This window comes from Chlamydotis macqueenii, chromosome 28 (assembly GCF_036417535.1).
Source record: "Chlamydotis macqueenii isolate bChlMac1 chromosome 28, bChlMac1.mat, whole genome shotgun sequence".
NCBI classification, from domain to species: domain Eukaryota; kingdom Metazoa; phylum Chordata; class Aves; order Otidiformes; family Otididae; genus Chlamydotis; species Chlamydotis macqueenii.
The window spans coordinates 1,963,826-1,991,330 of record NC_141583.1 but is presented as its reverse complement, the minus strand read 5'-3'; the positions used below and the strand labels follow the sequence as shown (position 1 = coordinate 1,991,330).

General features: G+C 57.3%; 3 protein-coding genes and 3 long non-coding RNA genes across 9 annotated transcripts; 3 read left to right on the top strand and 3 right to left on the bottom strand.

Annotated features, from left to right (window-relative positions):
- Nucleotides 1-1,935: 1,935 nt before the first annotated feature.
- Nucleotides 1,936-7,535, bottom strand: LOC147597278 (feather keratin 3-like). 2 transcript variants are annotated; one of them, XM_086768440.1, is made up of 2 exons: nucleotides 7,431-7,535; nucleotides 1,936-2,325 (listed from the first exon to the last, which is right to left on the bottom strand). In XM_086768440.1, exon 2 carries the CDS (start codon nucleotides 2,299-2,301, stop codon nucleotides 1,936-1,938), a length of 366 nt encoding a protein of 121 aa, XP_086624566.1. In that variant the 5' UTR covers nucleotides 2,302-2,325; nucleotides 7,431-7,535. The 2 variants fall into 2 exon arrangements, with proteins under 2 accessions (XP_086624566.1, XP_086624567.1); XM_086768441.1 differs by lacking the exon at nucleotides 7,431-7,535 and adding an exon at nucleotides 7,177-7,197.
- LOC147597279 (feather keratin 3-like) lies at nucleotides 3,907-4,400 on the top strand. The gene has a single exon (XM_086768375.1). It carries the CDS (start codon nucleotides 3,907-3,909, stop codon nucleotides 4,270-4,272), a length of 366 nt encoding a protein of 121 aa, XP_086624501.1. The 3' UTR covers nucleotides 4,273-4,400.
- Nucleotides 7,536-8,358: 823 nt separating the features above from the next.
- On the bottom strand, nucleotides 8,359-20,560 carry LOC147597276 (uncharacterized). Its single transcript, XR_015261257.1, has 3 exons — nucleotides 20,361-20,560; nucleotides 12,160-12,264; nucleotides 8,359-8,478 (listed from the first exon to the last, which is right to left on the bottom strand). It is a non-coding gene; the product is annotated as an uncharacterized LOC147597276 (long non-coding RNA).
- Nucleotides 10,045-11,717, top strand: LOC147597277 (uncharacterized). The gene is made up of 5 exons (XM_086768406.1): nucleotides 10,045-10,203; nucleotides 10,331-10,654; nucleotides 10,740-11,048; nucleotides 11,410-11,601; nucleotides 11,650-11,717. The coding sequence occupies exons 1-5, from the start codon at nucleotides 10,161-10,163 to the stop codon at nucleotides 11,715-11,717; spliced, it is 936 nt and encodes a 311-aa protein (XP_086624532.1). The 5' UTR covers nucleotides 10,045-10,160.
- Nucleotides 14,786-23,326, top strand: LOC147597275 (uncharacterized). Of its 3 annotated transcripts, none has more exons than XR_015261255.1 (5): nucleotides 14,786-18,397; nucleotides 20,568-20,633; nucleotides 21,853-21,926; nucleotides 22,508-22,605; nucleotides 22,959-23,326. It is a non-coding gene; the product is annotated as an uncharacterized LOC147597275 (long non-coding RNA). The 3 variants fall into 3 exon arrangements; XR_015261254.1 differs by having other exon boundaries at nucleotides 22,746-23,326; XR_015261253.1 differs by having other exon boundaries at nucleotides 14,794-18,397; nucleotides 22,508-23,326.
- Nucleotides 23,327-24,578: 1,252 nt separating this feature from the next.
- Nucleotides 24,579-27,441, bottom strand: LOC147597274 (uncharacterized). Its single transcript, XR_015261256.1, has 2 exons — nucleotides 25,237-27,441; nucleotides 24,579-25,124 (listed from the first exon to the last, which is right to left on the bottom strand). It is a non-coding gene; the product is annotated as an uncharacterized LOC147597274 (long non-coding RNA).
- Nucleotides 27,442-27,505: the final 64 nt, after the last annotated feature.

Sequence of the window (27,505 nt, the reverse complement as noted above, 5' to 3'; positions counted from 1 at the left end):
CCAAGCCGGGAAGAGCCCGGGGGTGGGTGCCCATGAGCCGTGGGAGGTCAGGTGCTGGTGCTGAGATGGGCAGGTGAGGTGAGGGTGGGTGGTGTTGGGAGAGCGAGGATGCAGGCATGCCTGAGGGGAAGGCATCAAGAAGATGGAGCCAGGCTCTTCTTGGAGGTGTCCAGTGCAGGAGAAGAGGCAGTGGCAGCAGCTGGAGCACAGAAGGCTGCGCCTCAACATCCCAAAGCTCTTTCTTATTTTCACTGGGCACTGTCCACGTTGGCCCGGGAGGCTGCGGAGTCTGCGTCCTTGGAGCCGCGCAAAGCCGTCTGGACAGGGTGCTGAGCAGCCGGCTCTGGGCGAGCCTGCTGAAGGGGCCAGCGTGAGCAGCTGCCCTGCAAAGGCTCCTGGCAGAGGAATGAGGCTGCGGCTTCTGTGACTGAAGGTCTGCGGCGCAGAGGCGAGGAGCAGCGAGTGTGTTGGTCTGTGCTGAGAGGGAGAAGGGGAAGGGGAGAGGGAAATGGGAAGGGGCAAGGGGCTGGGGAAGGAGAGGAAAGAGAAGGGGAAGGCGAATAAGAAGGGGAAGATGAAGGAGAGAAAGGGGAAAAAGAAGGGGAAAGAACAGGGGAGGTGAAGGGGACAGGGAAGAGGCAGGGGAAGCCTCCACTTTGCTCTCTCCCCCAGGGCCTGAAGTAGAGCCATGGAGGCACAAAGGGCTGGATGCCAGCCCCTGCAGCAAGCGCCCTCAAGAATCATAGGATGGTTTGGGCTGGAAGGGACCTTTCAAGGTCATCTAGTCCAACCCCCCTGCAAAGAGCAGGGACATCTTCAAGCAGACCAGGTTGCTCAGAGCCCCGTCCAACATGACCTGCAATGTTTCCAGGGATGGGGCATCCACCACCTCTCTCGGCAAGCTGGGCCAGTGCTCCGCCAGCCTCAGTGTAAAAAATCTTTTCTTAATGTCTAGTCTAAATCTACCCCCCTCTGTTTTGCAATCATCACCCCTTGTCCTGTCCCAACAGGCCCTACTGGAGAGTTTCTCCTCATCTTTCCTGTGTTTGTCCCCTTGAGGTACTGGAAGACGGCTACAAGGATTCCCCGGAGCCTCCTCTTCTCCAGCCTGAGCAGCCCCAGCTCTCTCAGCCTGGCCTCACAGCAGAGCTGCTCCAGCCCTCTCAGCATCTTGGTGGCCTCCTCTGGACCCTCTCCAACTGGTCCGTGTCCTTCTGATGTTGGGGGCTCCAGAGCTGGACGCAGCGCTGCAGGGGGGTCTCACCAGAGCGGAGCAGAGGGGCAGGATCCCCTCCCTCGACCTGCTGGCCACGCTCCTCTCGGTGCAGCCCAGGATGCCGTTGGCCTTCTGGGCTGCAAGGGCGCATTGCCGGCTCACGTTGAGCTTCTCGTCCACCGTGACTCCCAAGTCCTGCTCAGGGCTGGTCTCGATCCATTCTCTGCCCAGCCTGGATTTGTGCCGGGCATTGCCCCGACCCACGCGCAGGACCGTGCCCTTGGCCTGGCTGGACCTGGTGAGGTTTGCGTCATGCGCAAGGGGGCTGGAGGTGTGCAAAGGCCCCAGGGCTCCATGTGCCACTGGCAGGGGAGCAGCCTGTGTTGAGGGCGAGTGAAGCTTAGAGCCCAGGCTGGGCTCTGGAAGGAGAAACGCAGAGGCACGTGTGGCATGCAGGCTGGTTTTATTGGCGTGGAGAAAACGGCAGGAGGCAAAGGCAGGCAGGTTGTCCCCATGGGCTTCAAGAGAGGTGTTCCTTCAGGCTTCTCCCGGTTGGTGGCTGTTGCAGAGACAAGCAAGTGGCCTGTGGGCCGAGGGTGCAGTGGTGCATGTGGGCAGGGGCAGGAGCAAGGAGGAGGAGAGGCGGTACGGAGAGAGGGGAAGGAGAGGAGAGGTGAGGCTGAAGGGGCCCAGGGGCTGTGGGGTTTTTGGGTGTGGGTCTAGCAGGGCCCGCAGGTGTCCCACAGCTTCCTGGTGTAGCGGGGCAAGGCGCAGGGGCTGCAGGCGGGAGAAGCGTAGGGTCTGCCAAAGGTGCAGAGGCCCCCCGAGCCCTGCGTGGCCCCGGCGCCGTACAGGCCCCCCAGCCCCAGGGAGCCCCCAAAGGCGGGTGCTCCGGAGGAGCCCACCACGGCTTGCTGGGGGAAGGAGCTGAGGATGGGGCCGGGGAAGGTGACGATGACGGGGGGCGGCTGGATGAAGGCCGAGGAGTCGGGGCACTGGCGGGCGCACAGCTCGTTGCAGCTCTCGGCGATGGGCTGGGGCACGGCCACGCTGGTTTTCGGTGGGCACAGGTCGTAGCAAGACATCTCGGCACGGGATGGGCTGGTGCTCTGCAAGAGGGCAGAGGGTGCAATGAGCAGCAGAGGGAAGCGCCTCAAGCAGAGGGGCCGGGGCCAGAGCAGGGAGCCGGGAGGAGAAGCGCTCGCAGACTTACCCTGTTCCCTGAGGAGAAGGTGGCCAGAGCAGTGGTTGGCAGAGCCTGGCAGAGGCAGAGCTTTTATACCGGCCCCACCACTGCTCAGCACCACCTGGGCCAACTGGCAGAGGCGGCACTCCCTCCTGCTGAGGAAGATGGGGCTGTTTGGCTGCTGCCCCTCCCTGAGTCAGCATCCCCTCGCCACCCCAGCACATGCCACTGGCGAGCCTTTCCTCCCCTTCCTCCTCTGTGGGCAGCCCGACAGCAACCACCTCCCCCGGCAACAAAGCTCCAGGGACACTGTCCAGGGGCCAGTGCGGCTGGGCCAGCGCTGGCACCAGCCTGTGCCCCGTGGGCCCAGCTGGGGATCTGTGCTCCTTGCACGCGGAGGAAGAGCTCGCGGGGTCTTCTCCCCCAGCCCTGCAGAGGCCCATGGCCAATGCCCGCAGGCGGATGGGAGCCGGAGCCATTGGGCCGGCGAGTGATGCATGGTGCTGAGCAGGCAGTGCCCAAGAGGAGGGCCTTTGATTTGTGCTTTCGTAACCTCGCGCCTCTCGAGATAGCAGGCACGCGGCGTACGTCATGCAGTGGCTGGCGTGCGGGCGGCCTCTGCAAGGCCTCCTTCTTGGCCTGCGCCAGCAGCCTGCTCTTCCCTGTTGCTCTGCAAAGAAGGCACGGGGCTGCCCAGAGACCAAGCCCTTGCGGAAGAGCTCTGGCATGCGGGGCGCTTGCAGTCAGCCTTTGTCACGCTGCGTGCCCTCTTACGCAGCGCGATAATGAGAAGCGAGCGGGGCCCATTTGGCCCTGAGGTGGCAGCTGGCAAGTGTCCCAGCAGGGGAATTGCAGAGCTGATGGAGCGGGTTGGGGCTGGGGAGAAACCGGCGTCAGCAAAACAGCCCCGTGCCACGCAGGGAGGAGGCAGGGGCTCGGCCGCCGCAGGCCACGTGCCCCCAGCGCGGCCACATCCTCCCCGCACTCGCCGGCCCGCCATAAAAGCGCTGCCCTCGCCCGGCACTGCCATCCACTGCTCCTGCCTCGCTCTGCTCAGGAAAAGGGTAGGTGGGTGCCTGCGGGTCTGTGCCTCCTGTGGCAGAGGCCGGCGCGGGGCCTTCCTGGCCAGGAGGGCTCTGAGAGCAGCGGGCGAGCTGGCAGCAGGCTTGGGCGGCCAGGCTGCTCGGAGCCAAAGCGGGAGGAGTAAGGAGTCCTGTGGCCGGGACACCAGAGCCAGGCCCTGCTCAGGCTCTTGGGGAGGGCTTGTGCTGTGCCCTCTGTGTGCAGAGCGAGGGCCAGGCGGGCGCTGCGCGGAGCAGGACGCTCAGGGAGGCTGGCTGGGCACAGCGGACGCGGCGGGCAGTGTGGCCAAGCTGGTGGCCCTGGCCCCTCCAGCTGCCGGGCAGCCCTGGGAACAGGGCACTGCTCGGCGCGGGGATCTCCTCCTCGCTTCTGACGCTTGTCCCTGGCTCCTGTGTTCCAGGCTCAGCTCTCTCGCACCAGGATGTCTTGCTACGACCTGTGCCCACCGAAAACCAGCGTGGCCGTGCCCCAGCCCATCGCCGAGAGCTGCAACGAGCTGTGCGCCCGCCAGTGCCCCGACTCCTCGGCCTTCATCCAGCCGCCCCCCATCGTCGTCACCTTCCCCGGCCCCATCCTCAGCTCCTTCCCCCAGCAAGCCGTGGTGGGCTCCTCCGGAGCACCCGCCTTTGGGGGCTCCCTGGGGCTGGGGGGCCTGTACGGCGCCGGGGCCACGCAGGGCTCGGGGGGCCTCTGCACCTTTGGCAGACCCTACGCTTCTCCCGCCTGCAGCCCCTGCGCCTTGCCCCGCTACACCAGGAAGCTGTGGGACACCTGCGGGCCCTGCTAGACCCACACCCAAAAACCCCACAGCCCCTGGGCCCCTTCAGCCTCACCTCTCCTCTCCTTCCCCTCTCTCCATGCCGCCTCTCCTCCTCCTTGCTCCTGCCCCTGCCCACATGCACCACTCCACCCTCGGCCCACAGGCCACTTGCTTGTCTCTGCAACAGCCACCAACCGGGAGAAGCCTGAAGGAACACCTCTCTTGAAGCCCATGGGGACAACCTGCCTGCCTTTGCCTCGTGCCTTTTTCTACATTGCAATAAAACCAGCCTGCATGCCACACGTGCCTCTGCGTTTCTCCTTCCAGAGCCCAGCCTGGGCTCTAGGCTTCACTCGCCCTCAACACAGGCTGCTCCCCTGCCAGTGGCACATGGAGCCCTGGGGCCTTTGCACACCTCCAGCCCCCTTGCGCATGACGCAAACCTCACCAGGTCCAGCCAGGCCAAGGGCACGGTCCTGCGCGTGGGTCGGGGCAATGCCCGGCACAAATCCAGGCTGGGCAGAGAATGGATCGAGACCAGCCCTGAGCAGGACTTGGGAGTCACGGTGGACGAGAAGCTCAACGTGAGCCGGCAATGCGCCCTTGCAGCCCAGAAGGCCAACGGCATCCTGGGCTGCACCAAGAGGAGCGTGGTCAGCAGGTGCAGGGAGGGTGGCGGAGTACTGTCCCAGGTTGCCCAGAGAGGCGGTGGATGCCCATCCCTGGAAACATTCTAGGCCAGGTTTGCCGGGGCTCTGAGCAACCTGATCTGGTTCGAGATGTCCCTGCTCCTGGCAGGGTGGCTGTACTGCGTGGGCTTTAATGGTCCCTTCCCACCCAAACCACTCTGTGATTCTTTGACTCCTTTCCCCCTGTCCGCAGCAGGATGCCCTTCCTGGCGGCAGGCGCTGGGGCCGGCCTGCCTCTCCCTCTTTGTCCTGCTCCACCTCAGCCTCCTGCTCTGCCGACGGCGCCTGGCCCGAGCTGACCCCTCCCAAGGAACCCCCTCTTGCAGCCCCTTCGCCCCGGCTCTCTCCTCTCCTCCTCTTGCTTTGGGAGGGCACATGAGGGACGGCGCTGCCGGGTCTGCCCCTGGCGTGGCAGAGGGACGGCAGAGGCCATGCAGTCACAGCCCGGAACGGGTCCCGCTGTCCTGGGTGGGGTCGCTGAGCTGGGGCAGGGCCAATGCCACAGGCCGCGGGTGCTTCGCCTCGGCTGGGACGCGGTCGCTGAGGCGGCGGAGCCAGGCGCTGGGAGACCCCAGAGCCAGGGGAGCGTGGTACACGGACAGCTCCTCGCACGCAGCCTCTCTGAGCTGCCAGCCGGGGCCCCCTCAGCTCCCCCAGATCTGCCCCCCCCGCCCCAGTTCTCCAGCTGCCCCTTGACACCTCGATCCCACCGGGCCCTCACCCCCCTCCACGGGCCCCTCACCCCCTGCTGCTGCCTGCCCCACCCCAGCCCCCCTCAGCTGCCCCCACAGCCTCCCCACTGCCCCCTCAGAGCTGCCTGCCCCCCAAACCCCTCATGTGCCCCACAACTGCCCCCCTCAGCCCCCCTCAAAGCTCTCTGACCCCCCAGCTGCCTCCTCGGCCCCGCTCAATGCTCTGTGACCCTCTGACTGCTCCATAACGGCCCCCTCACCCCTACTCGAAGCTCTCTGACTCCAGATCTGCCCCCCTCCGCTCTCAGCCCCCCGAATTGCCCCCTCAGTGCTCTGTGACCCACCAAATGCCCCAGAAGTGCCCCCCTCATTGATCTCTGACCCCCCCACTGCCCCCTAACCCCCCCCACCAAGCTCTCTGAGCCCCGAACTGCTCCCCCCCCGCTCTCTGACCCCCCAGTTTCCCCAGAATGGCCCCCTCATCCCCCCCCCCCCAATGCCCCTGACACCGAGAGGCCCCAGCCCGGCCCCACTGGCCCCCCCCCAAACCTCCCCCGCACTCACCGCACCACCAGGACGCGACCCCGGCGCAGCCGGACAAAACGGCGCCATGGCGGGGGCGGGGTGGAGCGGCGCCCCCTGGCGGCGGGAGGGGACGGCGCCCCCTGGCGGCGGGGGGCTGAGCGGCACACGGCAGCAGGGAACAGCGCCCCCTGCCGGGGCGTAGGACCAGCCCTGGGGATTCTCCCCGGATTTGGCGGGTGGGAGCCCCACTACTCACCAAAAACTCCTCAGGCAGAGGGGGTCACGCCGCCTCCTCCCACCCCCTGGCTGTGGGGACAGTCCTGCAGCTGGGGGATACGCGGGGCAGCCAGCACCATCGCACCCTGGGCGCGGCCAAAGGCCCAAACTCTTTATTTCATCCTCTGGGGCAAAGTGGGCTCAGCAGACACCGCTCTCCCCCGGGGGGTTGCGGGGCGATGCTCGGGTGCCAGGGGGGGTGCATGGAGGGACTGAGCTGCGGGCCCGCGGCTGCGGCCGCCTCTGGCTGCGGGTCATGGCGTGGTCACGGCACAGGTCACGGTGCGGGCCTTGCCAGGGCAGTGAAGATCAGCTGGGCGTAGGTCAGCTCTCCCTGCAGGCCAGGCCACCCTCAGAGCCGCCCCGTGCCCCAAATCTCCACCACCCCAAATCTCCCACACCCCTCAGGCCCCCGGCCAGCTGCCACCTCCCCCACCAGCCGCGGTCAGCCCTGGGGTGACGCTGTCACCCTGCCAGCCCTCACCTCATCCTCCGGCGATGCAGGCGGTGCTGGGGGCCCAGAATGGGGGTCTGGAGGGGACAGAGCAGGGAGAGGCATCGCCAGAGCAGGGGGACCGAGGGGGACGGAGGGGAATTGGGATAGACGGGAAATTGGGATGGATGGGGATTAGGATGGAGGGGAAATGGGGATGGAAAGGGGACGGGGAGTCTCAGTGAGACAGACAGGACACTGTGGGACAGCGGGGGACAACGTGGCCGCCACCCCCCGCCTGTGCTGCGCTCCTTACCCGTGGGCGGGCGGCGGAGGAGGCAGCGGATGCTGAGGCAGAGGCTGAGCACCAGCAACGCCACTGCCCCGGCCAGGACCCAGGTGGTGTAGGTCAGGAAGGAGCAGCCTGGGCGAGAGGAGCTGGCTCGTCCCACCAACGCCCATCGAACCCCCAGACCCCCACTGTCCCACCCCCAACGTCGACCACCCCCCTGCCCTGGGGCCCAGCCCTCCCCGCTGCCTCAGTTTCCCCAGGGGTTCCCTCGTACTCACGTGTGGCCCCACACAGCTCAGTTCTCCAGCGGACAGGGGGTCCCGAGGCGTTGAAGTGCAGCTGGTAGAGCCCCCCAGCACCCCCGGCCATGCCCATGGGGCTGACAAGCGGCCCCACGCCGTCCCCCAGCCCCAACAACCTCCCAGGCTCCCCAGGCCAGGAGAGGAGGACGGGGCCGGCGATGGCACCCACAGCGCAGAACGGGCTCAGGGGGGCGCGGGGGTCCCCATGAGGTGCCAGCACCCGTGCCCAGCTCCCAGCCCTCCAGCTGTCTGCAAGGAGGAGAGGGGCTGCAGCGGGGTCTGCGTGGGGACGGAGCTGGGGGGAGAGGGATGGAGGGGATGGAGGGGGATGGAGGGAATGGAGGGGGATGGAGGGGGATGGAGGGGGATGGAGAGGATGGAGAGGGATGGAGGGGGATGAAGGGGGCTGGAGGGAGAAGGAGGAATGGAGGGGGATGGAAGGGATGGAGGGGATGGAGGGGGCTGGAGGGAGAAGGAGGAATGGAGGGGGATGGAAGGGATGGAGGGGATGGAGGGGGATGGAGGGGGACGAGGGGGATGGAGGGGGATGGAGGGGACTGAGTGTATGCTGGCAGGGGCTGGAGGATGCTGGAAGGGGACAGAAAAGGACAGGACAGGGGGGACAGCAGGGGATGGGGCCATGGGGGTGACATGGGGGCCACTGGGGTCCCACCCCCCAATCATGTCCCTGTCCTACCTCCCACCAGCAGCGTGGTGCCACTGCCGAAACCCCAGCGCTGGACATCGTGGTAGGCACACAGGTAGAAACCGGTGTCGCTGGGGTGGGCGCGGTTGATGTGCAGGGTGACACTGTACCTCCCCAGTTTGCAGGTGAACCTTTTGTTCTTCGTGTTCCCACAATTCCAGACCAGGTCAGGCCTGTTCCTGCCGCCACGCCGGTACCAGGACACTGCAATTTTGCTTGTTAGGTTCTCACTGTCCTCGCAGACGATCTCCACCGGCTTTCCAGGCTCCACAACCAGGACGGGCTGGGGCTGGTGCAGCCTCAGCAGCGCTACTGGGGCTGCAGGGAGCAACCGGGGGCTCATTTGCCCCCCAGCCTCCAGCCAGCCCCACCGCAACACCCACCACCCCCCCCCCCGGCAGCCAGTTCCTCCAAAAAGCCCAGAAATGTCCCCAAAGCCAGGCTTGGCCACCCTTCCCAGCACCACCACCCACCCAGGCAGAGCCACAGCAGCCCCACGGGGGCCAGCCAGCCTCCAGTTGCCATCGGTGGCCAGTGTGGCGATGAGGGGGCCAGCTCCTCCCTGGGGCCCAGCCCTTCTGCAGCGCTGCCGCTGCTGAAAAAACCACGGGGGCCCAGGACACCGACAACACCCCCACCCCGCTGGCTTCGTCACCGGGGACGTGGCGGCTGCTCGGCCATGTGCCGCATCCACCAGCATCCCTGGCAGGAGGATGCTCGGGGTGGGATGCCTCCTGTTGCACCTCACCCCCCACGTTTGAAGCCTCTGAGCAAAAATCGGGATTTTATTGAGCATCACGGGGGAATAAACCCACCTGGGCGATGCTCTGAGCTGAAGAGATGCTGAGCCTCTCTCATAAAACCCCAAAATGCAAAAAAAAATCGTCCATGGATGCAAAACCTGGGCCAGATCCCACAAGTCCCGAGCCAGGCGCCGCCCAGGACCAGGTTCATGGGGGAAATTTGGGGGAATTCCAGCATTTTGGGGGTGCTGGGGGATGGAAGTGGCCATGGCCAGGAGTAGATGGGGACTGTGTCCACCCTCCCAACCCCGGTTTGGTCCCAAACAGGCGGAAGTAACACAAATCCCAGCGCCCCTGCCCGTTTCTAGGCAACTCCCCGGTGCCTCTGATGGGCAGTCTCCCCCCGCCACCCTGCCCCCCACCCCAAAACGCCCTTCAAAGGGACTGAAAATGGCAAAGCCCTTGCCACTCCCCCCAGCCCCGTTGCTGCCTTTCCTGCTGCGGTTCCGCACAACGGGCCCTTGGTCAAACCAGTGCCGAAAAACATCACCAACCCCCATGGCCGGGGCGAGGGGGGAAGGGGTTGCTGTCAATAAACCCCGCAGAAGTGACAAAACACAGCAGCGAGGCCGACCGCAGCCATCGCCGGCTCGAGCAAAGCCTCCGGCGGCTGCAGAGCTGCACAAGAATGGAGAAGAGGCGTTAAATTAACGACATCCACTCCTCTCAGTGGCCGACGCCGTGCTCCCGGGGCAATTCCCAGCGGCTCCCCTGCGGGAGATGGGGAACTCCAGCCCAAAGACCGAGAGCGAGCCAAAGGTTTGCTTGGAGAGCAGGGAAACCGGGGTGAGGAAGCCCAGGGCTCCTCAGAGGGGTGGGCAGGGGGATGTAAACCCCCCTCGCAACAGGAGGCTGAAATTAAAATCCAGGTTTGCAAGTGAGACCAGGAGACTCTGGGGACCCTCAGCCCCCACCTCGCCACCACCCCACACTCCACCCAGCCCCCAAGGCTCCTGTGGGTGGGGGACAGGTGGCAAAGCTGCCATTTTCACCCCATTTCCATCACCCATGCAGGCGGCTGAGGCCGGAAAGCCCCACGGTTGGTGGGGGGATGCAGGAGGGACCCCCCCATCACGGCTGGGGCAGGGCCAGCTCCTGGTGTTCCTCCTCCCAGCACCCCGGGGCGGGTGGCTGCCCATCCTCACAAAATCTCCCCGGACGCAGAGAAATCTCCACGGCAGAAGGGTTTTGGCCAGCATGTCCTACGGGCTCCTGGGGAACCTCCTGCTCCTCCTGCCAGGTACGTGCCCCCCCGAAACACCTCTGCCTGCCCCAGATTGTCGCTACGGGGCTTTTGGCCCCAAACCACTTCTATCGCAGAGCCTGAAGCGCAGAAAACCCAACTCACAGCCGCTCTCCCTGTGCAGGAGGCGCCTCGGCAGAGGGGAGCCGGCCCCAGCAAAGCCCGGGGCAGCTCTGGGTGCGCCCCGGAGAGACGGCGAAGCTGAGCTGTCGCACCTCGGACACCTTCGTCAACTGGTACAAGGAGAAGCCAAACGGCACTTTAGCCTGGATTTACAAGAGCGCAGACTACTCTTCTTTGAAGGGAAAATATTCGGGGACGAGGGAAAAAGAGACAAATTTTTCCCTCGCCATCAGCGACGCGCAGAGGAACGACTCCGGGGTTTATTACTGTAGCTCCTCGTACTTCGACGCCTTGTTTGCAGATGGGACCAGGCTCGTTGTCACTGGTGAGTGCCTGGAAGGTCGCACAGCGGCTGGGGACATCCCTGGGGAGGTCTGTGTCCCCTCCCAGCACCCAGTTTCCCTCTTTAGATGCCACCGAGCCCCAGCTCTCCATCCTGGTGCCAATCGAGGTGGAGGAGCCCGGGCAGCCCCTGGTCGACATCCCCCTGCTCTGCTTCCTCCACGACCTCCCGCAGGGCTGGGACACCGTGCGATGGCAGCCCGGCGGGGAGGTGACGCCGCTGACGGCAGGGACCGTGGATGAGGATGGCGTCCTCAGCGCCTGGAGCATCACCTGGGTCTCGGCCCAGCACTGGGACGGGACTGCAGCGTGCACGGCCCTGGAGAGTGGCACGGGCAAGAACCTTAGCGTCACCATCACCAAAGGACACAGGGAGGGTAATTGTTCATCACCCCCCACCGCATCTCCCAGCCTCCATCCACCCCTGCATCCCAATTCTTATGGCCTTTCCTCATTCAGGAATTCCCTGCATCCCAATTCTTCCTCACTGAGGCACCTTTGGAAACCCCTTGCCCCCTCCATCTCCTCCCCGGGATCTTCCTGCACCAAAATGCATTAAACCAGCGCATCCCACTCCTGCACAGCCCTGATCTCCCCGTTTTGGGGGTGCTCGGACCTGGTCTCCCTGTTCTGGGCGATGCTTGGCCCTGACCCCCCATTTTGGGGGACGCTCAGCTCCCCACAGTGACCAAACCCCTGTTCTCCCCTCTATTAACTCTCCTTTCCCCCTCTCCGCAGCAGGATGCCCTTTCTGGCCGCTGGCGCTGGGGCTGGCCTGCGTCTCCCTCCTTGTCCTGCTCCACCTCAGCCTCCTGCTCTGCCGACGGCGCCTGGCCCGAGCTGACCCCTCCCGGGCCCGCCCCGCAGCCCCTTCGCCCCGGCTCTCTCCTCGCCTCCCCCAGCTGCCCTCTCCTGAGACCCACCCGGGAGGTAAAACCCCTTCCTCCACCCCTGCCGGGAAATAAATTCCGTTTTTAGAGCGTCCTAACGCTGAGCTGCTCACAGCCCAACGCCCCTCGCATCCAAACTGCCCGCCACCCCGCTGAGAAAATTCCCTTTTGGGTGCTGCTGGTGGTGCAAACGCTGCGGCTGCAGCCCCGCGCTCCTGCCTGGAGCATCCCCCAAAGCGCTGGTGCCCGCTCGGCTCCCCCAAAACCCATCAATCTCCTCCAGGTGTCAGCTCACCCTCGGCTCCGGCTGCCGCAGCACGAACAGGGAGCACCCAGGCGTTGGGTGCCCCCCCAAAAACCCTCTCTGGAGGAGCATGGCAGCTCCCCAGCCCGAACCCCAGCCCTTTGCACGGCCGGAGCAGCTCTGAAGCAGCTCAAAAAGCGTTGCAGGCGGGCATGAGGCTGCGTTTAGACACAAAAGAGTTCAATTTCAGGGTCAGAGCCACCACCTCTGGCCATCGCTGGTCCCCAGCGTCCCCCCCGGTCTCACCCAGGGGAGCTAAAAACTCACAAAGCTGTTATTTTTTCTGCTCCGCACCTCCTCAAGTGCACCGTGAGGTTTATTAACGCCGGCTCTCGGTTTCAGGCGCAGACAGATTCACTCCGGCGAGGTGCTGAAACGCCGCTCTGCCAAAACACTCTCCTGCAAATGAGTTAAAAACCAAGAGAAAAGGGAAAACTGAGAGAGCCTGCAGGATGGGAGCTAGCTGGGAACCGCCTCCATCAATAACTTGCAAATCTACCCCAGGAACATCTGGAAACTCCCAGGCTGGCAAAAGGCAGGAGGATTTTTCCGCACAATCCTTTCCGACAGGATTTGAGCGGCAGCCCCAGGAATGCTCCCTTTGGGTATTTTTTAGCCTCTTGGGGAGCGTTTTTAGCAGAATTTTTTTTTTAATCATTTATAATCTTGAAAGCGAATTTCGCCGTTGCTCATAGATGGTATCACACGCAAACCACCCAGAACGCTTATTTCAGTGGTTTACCAGCCAAAAAGCACAAAAGTGCTCCGGAAAAAACACAAAACCCCTGGGCAGCCGCCAAGTGCTCGGAGCAAGGTGGGGTGGGACGAGCCAGCGTGGTCTCAGCGCCGTCTGATGCCGCCACGCTCCCACCGCCCGGAGCCTGCACGTCCAGTTTGGGTGGCTGGAGCATCTACAGCAGCTCCACGATCCCATTTTTCCCCTTCCAGGTCAGCAGGGCTGAGGGGGGAAATCATCTTTGCTTTTTTACTGCTGGGTTTCTCTCCTTGGAGGAGGAGGAAGCCTCTAAGCACCCGGGGAGGGAGGGGATGCTCAAGAGCAATGAGAGGTGGCATCAAAATAATAAAATTCCTGATTCCTGGGTAAGCAACTGAGGTCTTGGATTTATATCAGATTATGCCTTGTGGTACCCCGTACAGCAGCCACCAGAAATTGCTGTTTAACAGGAAAAAAAAAAGGGTATTTTCATGTTACAGAATTAAGCAAAGCCGCGTGACAGCCCCTTCTCTCTGCATTTTGCTCACGGGGCAGTAAAACGCACAGAAGACCAACTGCATGACGTGCGATAAGCAGCTCCTCTCCTTGCTCCAAAGATGCCCCCAATTTTTTCGGCTGCTCAGCGACCTCCCCAGAGTCTGTGGGTGCTTGGGTGCCATTAACGCCCCTGTCCTGGCCGGCGCTGCAGCCAGAGGGGTGTTTCGGAGGGGAGCTCTCAAACACACCCAGGCGTTCATGCAGTTCAGCTGGTCTGGGTGTAATCAAGGAAGGAAAAAATAAAAGGTGCTTGGAAAACAAGCGCCACGGATCGGCAATTCTGGGACGGGCCACCCACCGTCACCTCCTGCAGCATAGAGTCATAGAATCACAGAAGGGTTTGGGTTGGAAGGGACCTTCAAAGGTCATCTAGTCCAACCCCCCTGCAAGGAGCAGGGACATCCCTGACTAGGTCAGGTTGCTCAGAGCCTCATCCAGCCTGGCCTTGAACCTTTCCAGGGATGGGGCCTCCACCACCTTTCTGGGCAACCTGTTCCAGTGTTCTACAACTCGCATTGTAAAAAATTTTTTCCTAATATCCAATCTAAATCTACCCCCCTCTATTTTAAACCCATTACCCCTTGTTCTATCACAACAGGCCCTGCTGAACAGCCTCTCCCCATCTTTCTTGTAGGCCCCCTTGAGGTACTGGAAGACCGCTATCAGGTCTCCCCGGAGCCTCCTCTTCTGCAGGCTGAACAGCCCCAGCTCTCTCAGCCTGGCCTCATAAGAGAGTTGCTCCAGCCCTTTTATCATCTTGGTGGCCTCCTCTGGACCCTCTCCAACTGGTCCATGTCCTTCTTGTGTTGGGGGCTCCAGAACTGGACACAGTACTCCAGGTGGGGTCTCACCAGGGCAGAGTAGAGGGGGAGAATCCCCTCCCTCAACCTGCTGGCCACGCTTCTCTTGATGCAGCCCTGCAAGGAGCAGGGACATCTCGAACCAGATCAGGTTGCTCAAAGCCCCGGCCAACATGACCTGCAATGTTTCCAGGGATGGGACATCCTGGGCCAGTGTTGTACCACCCTCCCTCGACCTGCTGGCCACGCTCCTCTTGGTGCAGCCCAGGATGCCGTTGACCTTCTGGGCTGCAAGGGCGCATTGCCTGCTCATGTTAAGCTTCTCATCCACCAGCACTCCCAAGTCCTTCTCCTCAGGGCTGCTCTCAATCCATTCTCCACCCAGCCTGGATTTGTGCCTGGGATTGCCACGACCCAGGTGCAGGACCTTGCACTTGGCCTGGTTGAATTTCATGAGGTTGGCACGGGCCCACCTCTCCAGCCTGTCAAGGTCCCTCTGGATGGCATCCCTCCCCCCCAGCGTGTCGATGGCACCACACAGCTTGGTGTCATCGGTGAACATCAGCATCCCACGGCAAGGACTGGCTGCAGCATCCGTCTCAGCCTAAAACCGGCGATGGGAGAGCACGGGGTCAGAAATCCCTCGTGTTTCATCCACGCCGAAAGCCGTGCGGGGGAACGGTGCCCAGAGGCAGAGCGAGCTGCTGCCCCGGTGCACGGCAGACACCAACTGTGAAAAACAGGAACATGTTTTTATTCCCTATTGTTTTATTTATCTGACTTATTCGATTTATTTTATTTAGCTTATTTTCTTTTATTTATTTTATTAAGAATTACTGTTTAAAAGTGGTTTTTTAATTTTCTTTATTTCAAAGTATCTGAAGTATCGCATTATTATCCCCTGGTCTCTCTGGCAGCGCCGCACACCCGGCCGGCAGCCGGCAGCCCCAGCAGCAGCTGCTGACAAAGGGGCAGGGAAGGGCAGGAAAAGCTTTATTTAGAGCAGAAAACCCCCTCGGACAGCGAGAAGGGCCCGTTCCCCTCGGCTCCCCAGCGGGTGTTGGGAAGGGCAGCTCATCCCACCCACCTCGCAGCCGGCACACGGCACCTCGGGGAGCGCAGGAAACCCCGCGGCAGGCGGTGTCGTGGAAAAAATGGGGGTTTTGGGGTTTCTTTCATCCATCTTCTCGTCTCCTGCAGTGAAAACTCTGAACAACGTCCCCTCCAGCGACTTCCGCAGGAATCCTGCTAATGTCATCTCCCTGGGCACAAGGCATTGTTAAGGGAAAACTCTTATTTACCAGCTGCATTTTTTAAATTTCCCTTCAAGTTTTGCTTCCGCTTATTAAAGCTGGGAAATGACGTGCTGCATCCGAGAGCCGGCGGTGATCTCACTCGCACCGTCGTCCTCAGCGCAAAACCCACAGCCGTATCACGAGCGCCCGACTCACAGCCTGCCAGGCTTCGCCGCCCAAGGCATCCCCAGGACGCAGCACCCTCGGCATCGCGAGGAGCAGGAGCCGGCGTTGCCGTCCCTTGTCTGCAAAAGCCTTTTTTTTTTTTTTTTTAAATTATTTTTTGGCTCACACATTGAGTTTTCCCACGTGAAAGGCATCGCTCTCACACTGCTCCCTCCCCGTGGGACCTTTTACAGTTTGATTTCGGCACGTAAACTTTAGTAATAATTTTAAAAGGCATGATAGTACAGCGATTGTGCAAAAGAGGAATGAAGTTTTGGGAAAGGAGCATGGGATCAGAGACGGGAAAGACGTCGGCTTGGCTGCTTTTTCTGGCTGCTCCTTGGGCGACGTTTTTGTTCTGTGTTACGAGACATGAGAAGTAAGAACAAACGTAAAAGGAAAAAAAACTGAACAAAAATTAAAATAGAGCATTTTCCTTTTCCGGCCAGAAATACAACCCAAAATCCGCACCTGCCTTTCCCCAGCGGTCCCCAGCAGCAGGAGGGTGCGGGATGCTGCTGGGGATGCTCAAGCTGGCCACCGGCACACTCCCAGCCGTGCAGGAACAGCAGCGTTTGGGGCAAAGCCTTGGCTTCCCCCTCATTTCACCCCCTAGCGCATTTTATCCAGCTCCCTTAGCAGCATCTCCACGCTGCAGGTACCACACTTTTTTTTTCCCCCTAAGCTTTTTCAAGTGTTACATCATCACATCCAACCACGAGGAGCCGTTCTCAGCCCCAAGCTGGCGAATCCCTTTGAATTCAGACTCCAAGCTCGCACGCCAAGACGTTTGCCTGTCCAACCCCATCCATGCGTCCAATAAAAGCCTCCTCTGCCACCACACCACCCTCATAAACCTGCCTTGCCCCTTCCCTCCTCATCACCTTAAAACCAGGATATTTTAACTCTTGCACAGCTCGACAGCTCCCCACGCTACCCAAATGTCTCCCGGCCGAGGCGCCAGCTCCGGTCCTGGTGGAATTCATCCCAACGAGGTCAGATTTCTGCTTGGGTTGAGATCTTGAGTTTTGATGTTATTTCTGCGGGTCGAGGGGAGGGTTTGGAGCCATTCGCTTCCTGCCTGCTGGGTCAGCTCGGCATTCCTCTGCGCTTAACCCTTTGCCAAGAAGTATCTCCCTACGGATGGGAAAAGCCCTTTCGGCAAAGCACGCACAGCCCTGGGAGGCTGCACCTCCGTTTTGGGATGCGCTTGGAAAGCTTTTCACTTGGGGCTCCTCTTAGCTGAAAAGAAATCTGCCTTGGGAAATCCTTGCCTTAAAATCGATGGAACAAGGATGAGAAAAACCCTGCCCACCACCGCTCTTCCCCAGCCGGTTGCCCCACGGATGCTCGCGCTCATCCCATCGCAGCCGGTGGTTTTCCACCCCCGCCTGCAGCCCGTGCCCCCACCTTGCTCTCGGCTCAGCACAGCTGTTTGCCATTAAACTCGCTGAAAAACTCACTTCCCTTTTCTCATCTGCGAGAGGAAACTCCCGAGCCCACATCCCGCAGGGGCAGGCACCCACCGAGGGGACGGCGAACGGAGGCAGCCGGAGCATCGTCCCTCAGGCATTCGGGTGGAGAAAACTGACACAGAGGGCTGGGAAACGATTTTTAAGATGGGGAGAATGTGCCTCGAGGGATGGTGGATAAAGACAAGGCGAGAGCAGGGCCTGCGCCTCCTCCCAAGGTCGTCGTGTGTTCAACCACCCTCCAGGCTGGGAAGGGCTCTCTTTCCAGGTGAATCTTCCTAAATACGACTGTCTTCTCGCCACATCCCAAAGCACAGCTCCTCTGTTACCTTCTGAGGCTGATCTTGCTCGGTTTGCTAGCGTCTGCCTCCCGCACCACGTCCAAGAGCCCCCAGAACACACCAGCACCTTGACTGGTGGAGAGAGGAAACTGCCTTGGGTGAACGTCTGAGGTTTCCCCACAAAACTGATATTTTTATCGTGTAAGCAATAAAGTCACAGCCATCTCAGCACTTCCTCCAGCAGCAAACCCCCACCACACGCCGCTCAGGAAGAAATTTTACCCCAGCTCAGTCACATCTTATTTGCCTCCTGCTTCTTCTATTCCCCTTTTGCTTCGCACCCCAGTTAATACCAGTTTCCACCAGCATCAGGTCATCTCCTTCTGCACCGGTATCAGCTTTTCCTCACAAATGCAGACGAGTCAGGTTTTCTCTTCCTCTTCATTTCTCTTTCAAAAAATGTTTTCGGATTTTGTTTTTATTTTTAGAGAAGAGATGAGAATAAGCAGCCGATATCAACGTGCAGCAAGGCACCACGCCCTGCAGACGCAGTAAGAGGAGCAAACACCGAGTGCGGCTCCCGAAGCATCCCGACCCAGGGGATTTCTATCCACTTTAAAATAAAATAAGCCCACCACTGTTTGCATTTCTTCTCACTGATGGAGAAACCGAGGCATAGGAAGGTGAAATGAAGCCAAGAATAAAAATCCCCCAAGATTTTAAGGGAAGTTGGGAACTGAACCTGGCTCCCAGTCATTGTTTCTGCCTTTGCTCTGAATCGCCGCCCTCTCTCCAAGAAGGCTCTGCTATTAATAACTCCCATCATACGCCACCGTAACATAATCACAACCATCCTCCCGCTATTTGCGAGCTCATGCAGCGCCGCTCACCCTCCCTGGGGAATACCTTTCCAAGACTTGCGACTCAGCCATCGGAAAAGTTTTGGCAAAGGGAAAATCTTCCATCGCTGGAGTGGTGTTAGGGGCACCGCGCATCTCCCGGCCCGTGCAGGGCCACCTCTAGCCCAGCCTGACATCGCAGCGCTTGGCAAATTGCAGAAAAACTTATCTTTCCTCTGAGCGTGGAGGCTGCTTGGTCCAGCCCTCACAGAGTCATTTCCTGCCTCTGTTGGGACGTCTGAAGAAATTCCCAAGCAGCAGCGCCGAGCCGCACTGGCAGACACCACCGAAACATAGGACGATGAACTTTTTAATTGCAGCACTCTTGGTTCTTCATTTTTTACCGGGTAAATACCTTTCTCTGGTTTTCCGCTTTGCAATTTAATTTAATCACGCTGCTAAGTGCCGGGCTCAGATCGTTTCTACGCTGCCGGGATGCTGCACGGCACTCGGGGTGGGGTCTTGGAGGTGGAAAGGTCTTGTGGTGTTTGCTTGGAGATGGGGGGCCAGGAACAAAAAAAAAAAAAAAAAAAAAAAAAAACCAGAAAAAAAAAAAACCAGGGAAAAACTCGATGCAATTACTAAAAGTTACAGTAAAGTGTGTGCTTGCAAAATACCATCTGTGCTTGCAGAATAGAGCCTGATAATTAATGTTTTCCATACCGCATTCAAAATAATTTGCAATATACAGCTGGGAGCTCTTGAGAGAGAGATACAGGCAAGGAGAAAAAGAAAAAACCAACAAAACCAACCAGGATTTCCTGAAGTATGAGGTGGGCACTTAGGAGATGTGGGGAAACCGAAGTCGGGGCAATTGAGGGAGGAAAACCTCAGCACCGGCAGCGCCCAGGAGGGACGGAGTAGGAACCTGAAGCTAATCAGGGATGAGCACACGCGCAATGAGGCAACGCTTCTAGGAAGTGAGAGAGCAGGCAGCACCGACCGAGGGGCAGACAGCAGGGAACCAGCAGCTACCTGCGCCCACTGGCCGCAGAGACCCTTCCTCTTCCTCTACCGCGCCAGAGGGACAAAGTCGAACGCGAAACATCAGGCGAGGGGTTAAAAGCAGTCGCGGAGGGGGCAGTTCCAGATGGAAGCTCTTCACGACAACACAACACCAGTATTATTCTTAGCACGGCTCCAGCATAAATACAACAGCCAACTCAGAATAACTTTCTCAGAAAGCTTCGTGCGTGGGATAATGCACCCCGAGAGCCGGGGTTTATGCCGCTGGAGCCAAAAAGGACAGAGTACTTTTGAAGGACGAGCGTGGGAAGGCGTGGGGACGGATGGGTGTATGCTGTGCCGCACAGCTCCTGATTCGGGTCCGAGCTGCCCCGAAAGCTCAGGATGGGGACAGGATGCGCTTTACACAGCGAGGCTGAGCGAGGGCCGTGTGTCACCACCCGCAGACCCCACTCCTACCCCCGGGCTTTGATGCCTGCCCAGAAATTTTTGGGCAATGTCACTGTTTTCTGATAACTTCCTAATGAGGAGAGGTTTTGGACTGGGGTTTCTCGCACAGCCCACTGCCGGCGCTGAGGAACTCAGGGCTGCATTGGGAAACGGAGGGAAGTTTTAGAGAGGGGTACCCGGAGCTACGGCTGGCCCCAGGCACAACTAACGGCATCATTAACGTTATTAACAGTATAACTTATAATACTAGAACTAATATTAACTGAGTATACACAAGTACTAAAATATTATATTATATTGTCATGAGTCTCTTATTATATTATTATATTATTGAACACTGGCCCAGGTTGCCCAGAGAGGCGGTGGAGGCCCCACCCCTGGAAACAATCAAGGCCAGGTTGGCCGGGGCTCTGAGCAACCTGGTCCGGTTGGAGATGTCCCTGCTCCTGGCAGGGGGGTTGGACTGGATGGGCTTTGAAGGTCCCTTCCAACCCTAACCATTCTACGGTTCTATGATTCCATATTACTGCATGAGTATTATAATATTAATATTCCTAATTAGTCTGATTTATAAGACCCCCAAAAAAGAAAATACATTTAACATTATGTTTGGAAAAGAGAAACAAATTACTTGATACGACTTTGAAAATGATTCAGAAATGTATTTATAGGGACTCAGCCCTAAGGAAACACAAGTCTCCTTTCCGAGCCTTCAGCGATATCAGAGCAAAAGGCACAGAAGGAATAAAGCAGCCAGGCCAGTGTCTGCGGAGTGGCTCAAAACGTACGGAGCAGAGCTTTTGAGATCCACCCCCCAAACAAATTTGGGGTGCAGGAACGCAGCTGGAGGGCTGCAACTGCACACCTGCACCCAAAATAAAGGAAAAAACCCACCTGGGAGGAGCGCTGGTGGGGTCCGCAACACGATACCTTCTGCTGTGAAGGCTCTGATTTAATTATGGGCCAGATTGCGAATCCATTACTCCCACGTGGGAATAGGGTTTGCACAAAGCGCCAATAAATCAATGAAAGCATTCTTGTGAAACCGTATCCAGCCAGCTCGACACGATTCTCCGCTGTTCATTCTCTGTTTGTTTTTAGGGAATGCTGAGACAGAAGAAGAAGAGGAGATGACAAAGTTTTTATACGACTACGCATCTCGTTTCAGTGAGAAATTCTTGCTTTTTTTTCTGATTATTTAATGCAAGCTGCATGGGAAAGCGGGAATAACAGGGGTTGGAAAGGATGCTGGGAGGTCCCCGTCCGGCCTCTGCCAGGCAGGGAGATCAGGCTTTGCCAATAAAAACCAAGGCAAAGGCACCAAGAAGCCACTGAACCGAGTCCTCTGCAATTACAAATAACCCCCGAGGGACACCGAGCCTGTCCCACCTCCCCGTGCAGCCACCAGCAAACCCCAGCGCCCTTCATCCTTCCTTTAAGCCAAAAGCTCAGGGCTGCCGTGCACGGCAGAAGGAAACTAAGGGGCCGCCGCAGCCCGAGGTCCTCGTGGCACCGGAGCTTTGCAGAAATACCCAGAGGAAAACAGATCCGGGGAGCTGCTGCGCAGATGGAGTAAGAGGTTTGCTGAATCGTGGCTGCTCGGGAACTGGAGCGGCTGGTTATGCTCAGGCAGGACAGGCGAGCAAAGCAGCAGTTTATTTCTCTGAGTTAATTGGATTAATTTGACTTACACTGACTATTCAGAGGGGAAAAGACGTGCAATCACAATGTCGCAATATAAGGGTGGGACTCCTCTCACCCAGCACCGGGTAATGTGCACAGAGCATGGGTGCCCCCGACCTCCTTTAGAGTAAATGGAGAGAAACTGGTACCCGGTATCTCCACCGACTTCAAAAGGGGGCTCTGGAGACCCTCTCAGACAAAAACATTTGTGTCTGAACCACACCAGGAACCTCCGATACAAATGTGAATAATCCATAGGAAGCAGACACCCTAACACCAAGTGGCTCTGCCCACTAAAAATTCAGCGGTGCTTTCGTGTAAAGATAAAACAAAATGAAAAGCAGAGGTAGAAGACATTTTTCTGCAGCTGCTCTGCCCCCAGTGGTTCTCGTTACCGTCGGAAATCACGTCTTGCTGAGCTAGAAAGGTTACTGAAAGGGACTAGGAGCAGAGAGAACCCTGGTAGCCGCGCCTGAGCAGATTCGCTTTCATTTCCGCAGCGATAGATCCGCGCACGCCCCCAGCACGCTGCCGTCGCCGCTCACAGGCAAACTCAGCCCCCGAGCCAGGCAGCCTCTAAACTTGAGTTTCCACCCCTTGGGATTGATGCTGGGTGTTGTGATGATGGTCTGAGTGGGTCAGCTGCCCGCCTGGTTATACCGAACATTAACCCAGCCTCATCAGAACGATGCTCTCGTTCCAGGTGATTACTTGTATGCCACAGTAGAATATTACTCGGACAACACCACGTTAATACCCACCATGTATCCATACGAGGTGAGTGGGACTTTCTCTTCGTATTTCTGAAAAAAAGGGGGCCTTCCTCCCCAAAAGGAGGGGGAAAGAAATAAATGGATTGCTAAAAGAAATAAATGGATTTAAAACATTGATTTAAAACACTGAACAACTCAAGTGAGTTTGGGCAAAGAGCGTCCACGCAATAGCTTAGTTTGCCATGGACTTTGCACAGAATGACAGAGAAGGGGGAACTCCCAGTTTTCCTAATTGAATAACATCAAACCTGCCCCAGTGGGATCCCTCTGGACACAAGTTAATCCTGCGCTGTCACATCACAGGTTATTCCTTTTCCTCTACATCCTTTCAGGACGTAGCGCCGCCAGGGCTTTGTGGAAGGGATCTCCAAAGGAGGCTGCCACCCCCCAGATTTCAGGGATACCCCGCTTCGCTCAGCGACAGAGACGGACGCTCCAGGGCAATGACGCGGTTTCTCCCCCAGGAGCAATCGCCGGGGACAGTCAGGAAGGCAGAGGAGCCAGTCAGGGCATGAACTCTGCCATTGGCTTTTAGCACATTAAACCAAGCGATTTTTGACCAATTTATTTTTGTTGATTTGTCAGGACTACCAGGAGTCAGTGGGATCGCCCCTCCGGTGCCACCTCCCCCTCATCATCCTCCTCAGCCTCCTGGGTTTCCTGCTATGACTCCCCCTGCGAAGGTACCAAAGCCCCTTAGGATTTAAGCCCTCACTTCGAGCACATCTTTAATCCAGCAAAATTCAATTCTTCCTCAAGCAGCAGCGAGCAGCGCTTTGCAGCACCTTTTCAAAATAAATTATGAAATTATTAAACCTTGCAGGCATCCAGCTGCAATGCTAGGGACAAGCAAAGAAGCTTTAATCGCTACTAATGACCTGAAAAGGCATTTTCGGGTGTTTTTCCAAAGCACCTAAGCAACCACTTTGCATGCAGCCTTCAGTGGTGTGAACATCGCTGTGGTACTGCTGGCTCAAACTGGGGTTCAGCCCCAGGCACCTCTGCTGCTCAGCCACCCAAACGCCCTTTGTTCCAGAGGCTGAAGCTCACCGACATCCCAGGTGCACGTGAAATCCCTGTCCCGCCACACGCGTGGCTCGAAACACAATAGGAGGACATGGCAACCACTTCCTCACCTCTTCCCCTTGTTTCAGACACAACAGCTTTGATGAAGAAAAGAACATCACCACCGCGTTGGAAATGACACCCTCCAAACGAAGCGTCACCTCTGTTTTTAGCACAGTTGTAACTTCATGTACAACGTTTTCAATAGATGGATGATGCTGTCCCAAGCCATAACAGTTGTGTAAACACTGAAGAGCTTTGTAATGACTCGGTTCTTTCCTATTTCCTCTTCTCTGTTGTAAATATGAACTCCTGCCAATAAAATTACTAACAATCAGCGTTTGGTCTCTAGCGTGAAGCCACCAACACCCTCCAGGAAAGCAGGAGAAACGCCAGCCCCATCCACGCCCGTGCTGGGCTAACCTGCTCCTCCTGCCCCAGTTCACACCCCATTTCTCCAGAAAAACCTCAGCACTTTGGGAACCAGACGCAGATTTTTGCCACAGCCCATCTTCCCAGGCCACCACGTCAAACGGGGCTGTGCCGGGACAAACTCTCCATGCTGGCACCCACCCGCCACGAGGTTTGCGGTGGCAGGCAGTGTGGGTTCATTCGCAGTCGCTTGGTAAATAATCAGTAACCACCATCAGAACAGGAATAACAAATTCAAGAAAGTGCTTGTCTCATCACAAGGATCTTTTCAGGCATCTAAACCCAGAAGCTAGCTAGCTAGAAAAACCAAGCAGAAGGTTTCCACTTAGGTTTTTCCAGAATTTTTCTTAACACTATTTATTTTCTAGAAACACCAGCAATATCTGCAGTGCAATGAGAAGCTGGACCAAAAAAACCCACATCCTTCCAACCAACGCAGCCCACACCAACTCCCCACGCAGAACTGCCAGAAATGTGGGGTTTTGGGGCAGGAAATCTGAGTTTATAAGGCTCCTCTTGGCCCAGCTGGGGAAAAATACAATGCAACCCCACACTCTGTGTCTATGCTGCTTTTCTTTGGAGCAGTTATGGGGAAGGAGGGGCAGCAAACCTGTCCCAGGTGCACCCGTGCGGTCTTGGAGCAGCCGTAAGTCAATGGAAGTTGAGTCAACCCAACAGGCAGAGCTCAGGGTGGCCTCATCCGCACAACCCCCAGGTTTGCGGAGCTTCAAGCTCCCTCGAGCTGGCCCTCAAAACCCCAGGCAGAAATTCCCATCTGCCGGAGCCGGTACAACACAACCCACCCATGTCTACACCCATGGAGTGGTGGCACCGCAGATGGTTCCATCACCAACCAGCATCCCTCACCCCAGCTCGTGGGGTTATCCAGGCTTCCAACCCTGAAAGGTAGAAGTATTTTACATTCTAGGGAAGCCAAGAGGCTCTGAAATGGGGCCAGGAGCTGCTGAAGGGAGAAAGACCCGAATGCACTGCCAGCCAGTGCCACCTCCTGGCTCCTCGCTGCTATGAAAGTTGATAAAAATGCTGAGTTTTGCCTGGAACAGCTCTGGAAAATAATTTCTGAATACACAGCGTTGAGATTTTCAACCCTGCAATTAAGAAAAATAAATTAAGGGAAAAGAAAATATGTGCATGAGGCTTATAATATGCTAAATTTACTAATTAAAAAAATATTACTAAATAATTAGTGGTATCAACACTCAGTGGTGGTGTCCCTGAGACCAAGGGACAGAAAACCACAAGCCCTTTCCAACAGCACGAGACAAACCCCACCGCACAGAGAAGCTAAATACGTGAGCTAAATACAATAAACCCAATTTCGTGTAAAAACCCGGCTCAGTATTTATAGCTCACTTCAAGAGCAGAAGAAAAGGCCAAAAACTATATCCAGGTTACAGCAGTGTTTAGGGCAAGGCACATCCTGACCTAATTACAACTAACGATGTAAGGCTGGAAACGACCTCACTGCTTTCCCAAAGCTGATTATTATTCATCAAAAATCTCTTTAAAAGTTTATAAATGCTTTTTTTTTTTTCTTTTTCCTTGCAACACTACATGCACCTTCCCACAAGCATCGGTCCCTGCTGCCCGACCGTCCTCAACACCCTGGGTCCAACCCGGGCAGCTCCGATCCGGGGAAAATCCCAGGGTTTCCGTGACGGGAACTGCAGTCTTGCACGTTACACTAAGAGTGAGCAAACACACTTACATCAGGGAAAATATTAAGACTTGAAATTTTAGTTCTTTTTCTTTGCAAACACACAGTTACATTTCTAACAGGAAAACCAAAATCTCACCCAGGGTCTGTTCCGGCGGTAAAGCCTGGAGCTTTTCCTCAGCCTGCCCGGAGGTGAAGCCATCCTTGTCCGGATGCTTTCACAAGTTGCTTTCCCAGATTCTCCCCTTTTTTCACCCCTCGGCTCTGCAAATGGCCGCTCTGCCAGCAAACCTCCACGGGATAAGCTGCTTTAACACAAAGAGGATTTCCCTCTGGTTTCGAAAACCGTTCCTAGTTATCTTCAGGCAAGAAGCAAGCAGAAGGTCCCTCAAGGTCTCTGGTGTTTTCTAGCAGCACGTTCCCAAACTCTTTGAGAAACAAATTGTGCTGCTCCCAGCAGGACTCCCAGGATCCAGGTGCAGCGTCCCAGGGGAGCTGCAGCCCACAGGGATTTATTTTGCGAGAGCCTCCGCAAGTCCTGGAGCAGGCGTAGGCTCTGTCCTCCAGCAGAGGGTAACCGTGGTTTTTGGACGCATTTAACCCGGTCCAGCCTCAGAAGGGGCATCCAGCCCTTGTGAACTCACAGATGCAAAATAAAAAGTGTGGAGAAAAAAGGCTGGGGTGGCCTCAGGGCTTGTTTCTTACTCCAGGTGTTGGTGATGATTAACAGGGCCCTGGTTTCACCACCAAAACCACCAGCGATGCACACAAACGCACAGAGTTACAGAAGAGCAGCTCAAAGCCGCTCTCCACGGGGCCAGCGAGGAGGCAACCGGCTCTGGGGTTTGTAACCCCCTTTTTTAGAGGCCTGTTGAGGATGGCGTTTTGGGGAAGGAAACGGGACTTTGTGCAGATTTACACAACTGGTGATGAGGGCTGAGGCTGCTCCCCTGCCTGTGTTGTTTAGACGTTATTGCCGTCGCTCAGTGCCGCGGGACGCCCGTCAATACCAACCTCACGTCAGATCCTAACGCCCCGGCGGGAGCAGTGTCGCTGAAACACAAACCATTCCCATCAGCATCACATGGAGCAACCGGACCTGAAACAAAAAAAACCATAATTTTCCTTTTATTCCTTGACTCTCCCATTTACGGCACGCCTCTCGGACCATTTTTTCCCCTAGGAAGAGCGCAGGAGTGTTCTGGAGAGGGCTGCAAGGTTGGATTTTGCTGCAGAAGCCACACCAGGAGAAGGGACTGCGGAATTAAATCCTGCCTGGGCTCCCCCATGAACTTTTATTTCCAAATGGGTGTTTTTCAGCCATCACAAGTAAATTCCAATTTCATTCGAAGCGATGCTGAGCCTTTAGCACGCAAGCAGCGTGGCAGTGGATTCTCTCCTCCAGCAAACCCCCCCCTTATTTTTCCCACATCAGTGGGTGACTCTGTATTCAAGCCCCTCTAAAACAAAATACCTTCCAGACCAAATATGGCACCGAATTGGCAAGATTCAGCCTTTTTTACCCCACTGTTAACCCCTCCTCCTCAACCAACCAGAGAAATGAGCTAGCTGAACTCTCACTATTTGATTTGAAACAGGAAATATTTTCCCTGCTCAGTTTACACAAAGCAGAATAGACCAGCAGAGATTCCCATGTTGGTGGGGTTTTTTATTTTTTGGTTTTTTTTTTTTCATTCTGCTACCGAGTTGCCAAAATGTCTCCAGCTATTTGCGTCTCGAAGTTAAAAGAATCAACACATAAATATTTGGAATTACTTGTCTAGGAGGGACCAACACTTCCAGCCCGGCAAAGCGCTCCTGCCTGTACTTAGCGTTGAGGATGTTAGCGGCTTTGGGGCACGATTCAGCGGCCGCGGCGTGGCTGGAGATCAGCATCTGCCAGCACTGAAGCCTTAAATATAGCAATACTATTTAATTTTAAATAGCCAAAATGTTTTCCATGCTCCTAGTCGCATATAAACCACAAATAGCCACCCAGAGGTGTCTAAATTAAAGATTTATGCCATTACGTAGCCGTTTGCTCGTGCATCCATCTTCCCCTATATATCCTGGATGTTCACAAAGCCGCGTTCACACAAAATAACGCAAATTAACAGCAGCTTCGCAGTCACAGCGGCCGTGGGAAGCCCAGGCTGAGATTTGGCTGGAGCCGGCAGGACCCAGGGCCTTTCGTTGCCGTGCCATCACCTCATCCCTTGCACCTTTCCCTACCGGAGGAGTTTTCACATCCTTTATTTGTGGCTTTGTTTTTTTTCTTTTTGCGATTTGAACTGCAAGGCGCGCGCAGCCATGGGAGGGGAGACGCTAAGGCGGCACGGCCAGACGAAGGCCCGAAGGTGACGGTGCCCGCGTTTCAACCGGAGCGCTCAGCAGGCCGCCAGCCCAAC

What these genes read in the sequence shown, in the direction of transcription:
- LOC147597278 (XM_086768440.1), bottom strand. Translation starts at nt 2,301, where the DNA reads ATGTCTTGCTACGACCTGTGCCCACCGAAAACCAGCGTGGCCGTGCCC.
- LOC147597279 (XM_086768375.1), top strand. Translation starts at nt 3,907, where the DNA reads ATGTCTTGCTACGACCTGTGCCCACCGAAAACCAGCGTGGCCGTGCCC.
- LOC147597277 (XM_086768406.1), top strand. Translation starts at nt 10,161, where the DNA reads ATGTCCTACGGGCTCCTGGGGAACCTCCTGCTCCTCCTGCCAG. An exon ending in GACCAGGCTCGTTGTCACTG is followed by an intron (nt 10,655 to 10,739) that starts GTGAGTGCCTGG and finishes TTCCCTCTTTAG; the next exon opens with ATGCCACCGAGCCCCAGCTC. An exon ending in TCCTGAGACCCACCCGGGAG is followed by an intron (nt 11,602 to 11,649) that starts GTAAAACCCCTT and finishes TTCCGTTTTTAG; the next exon opens with AGCGTCCTAACGCTGAGCTG.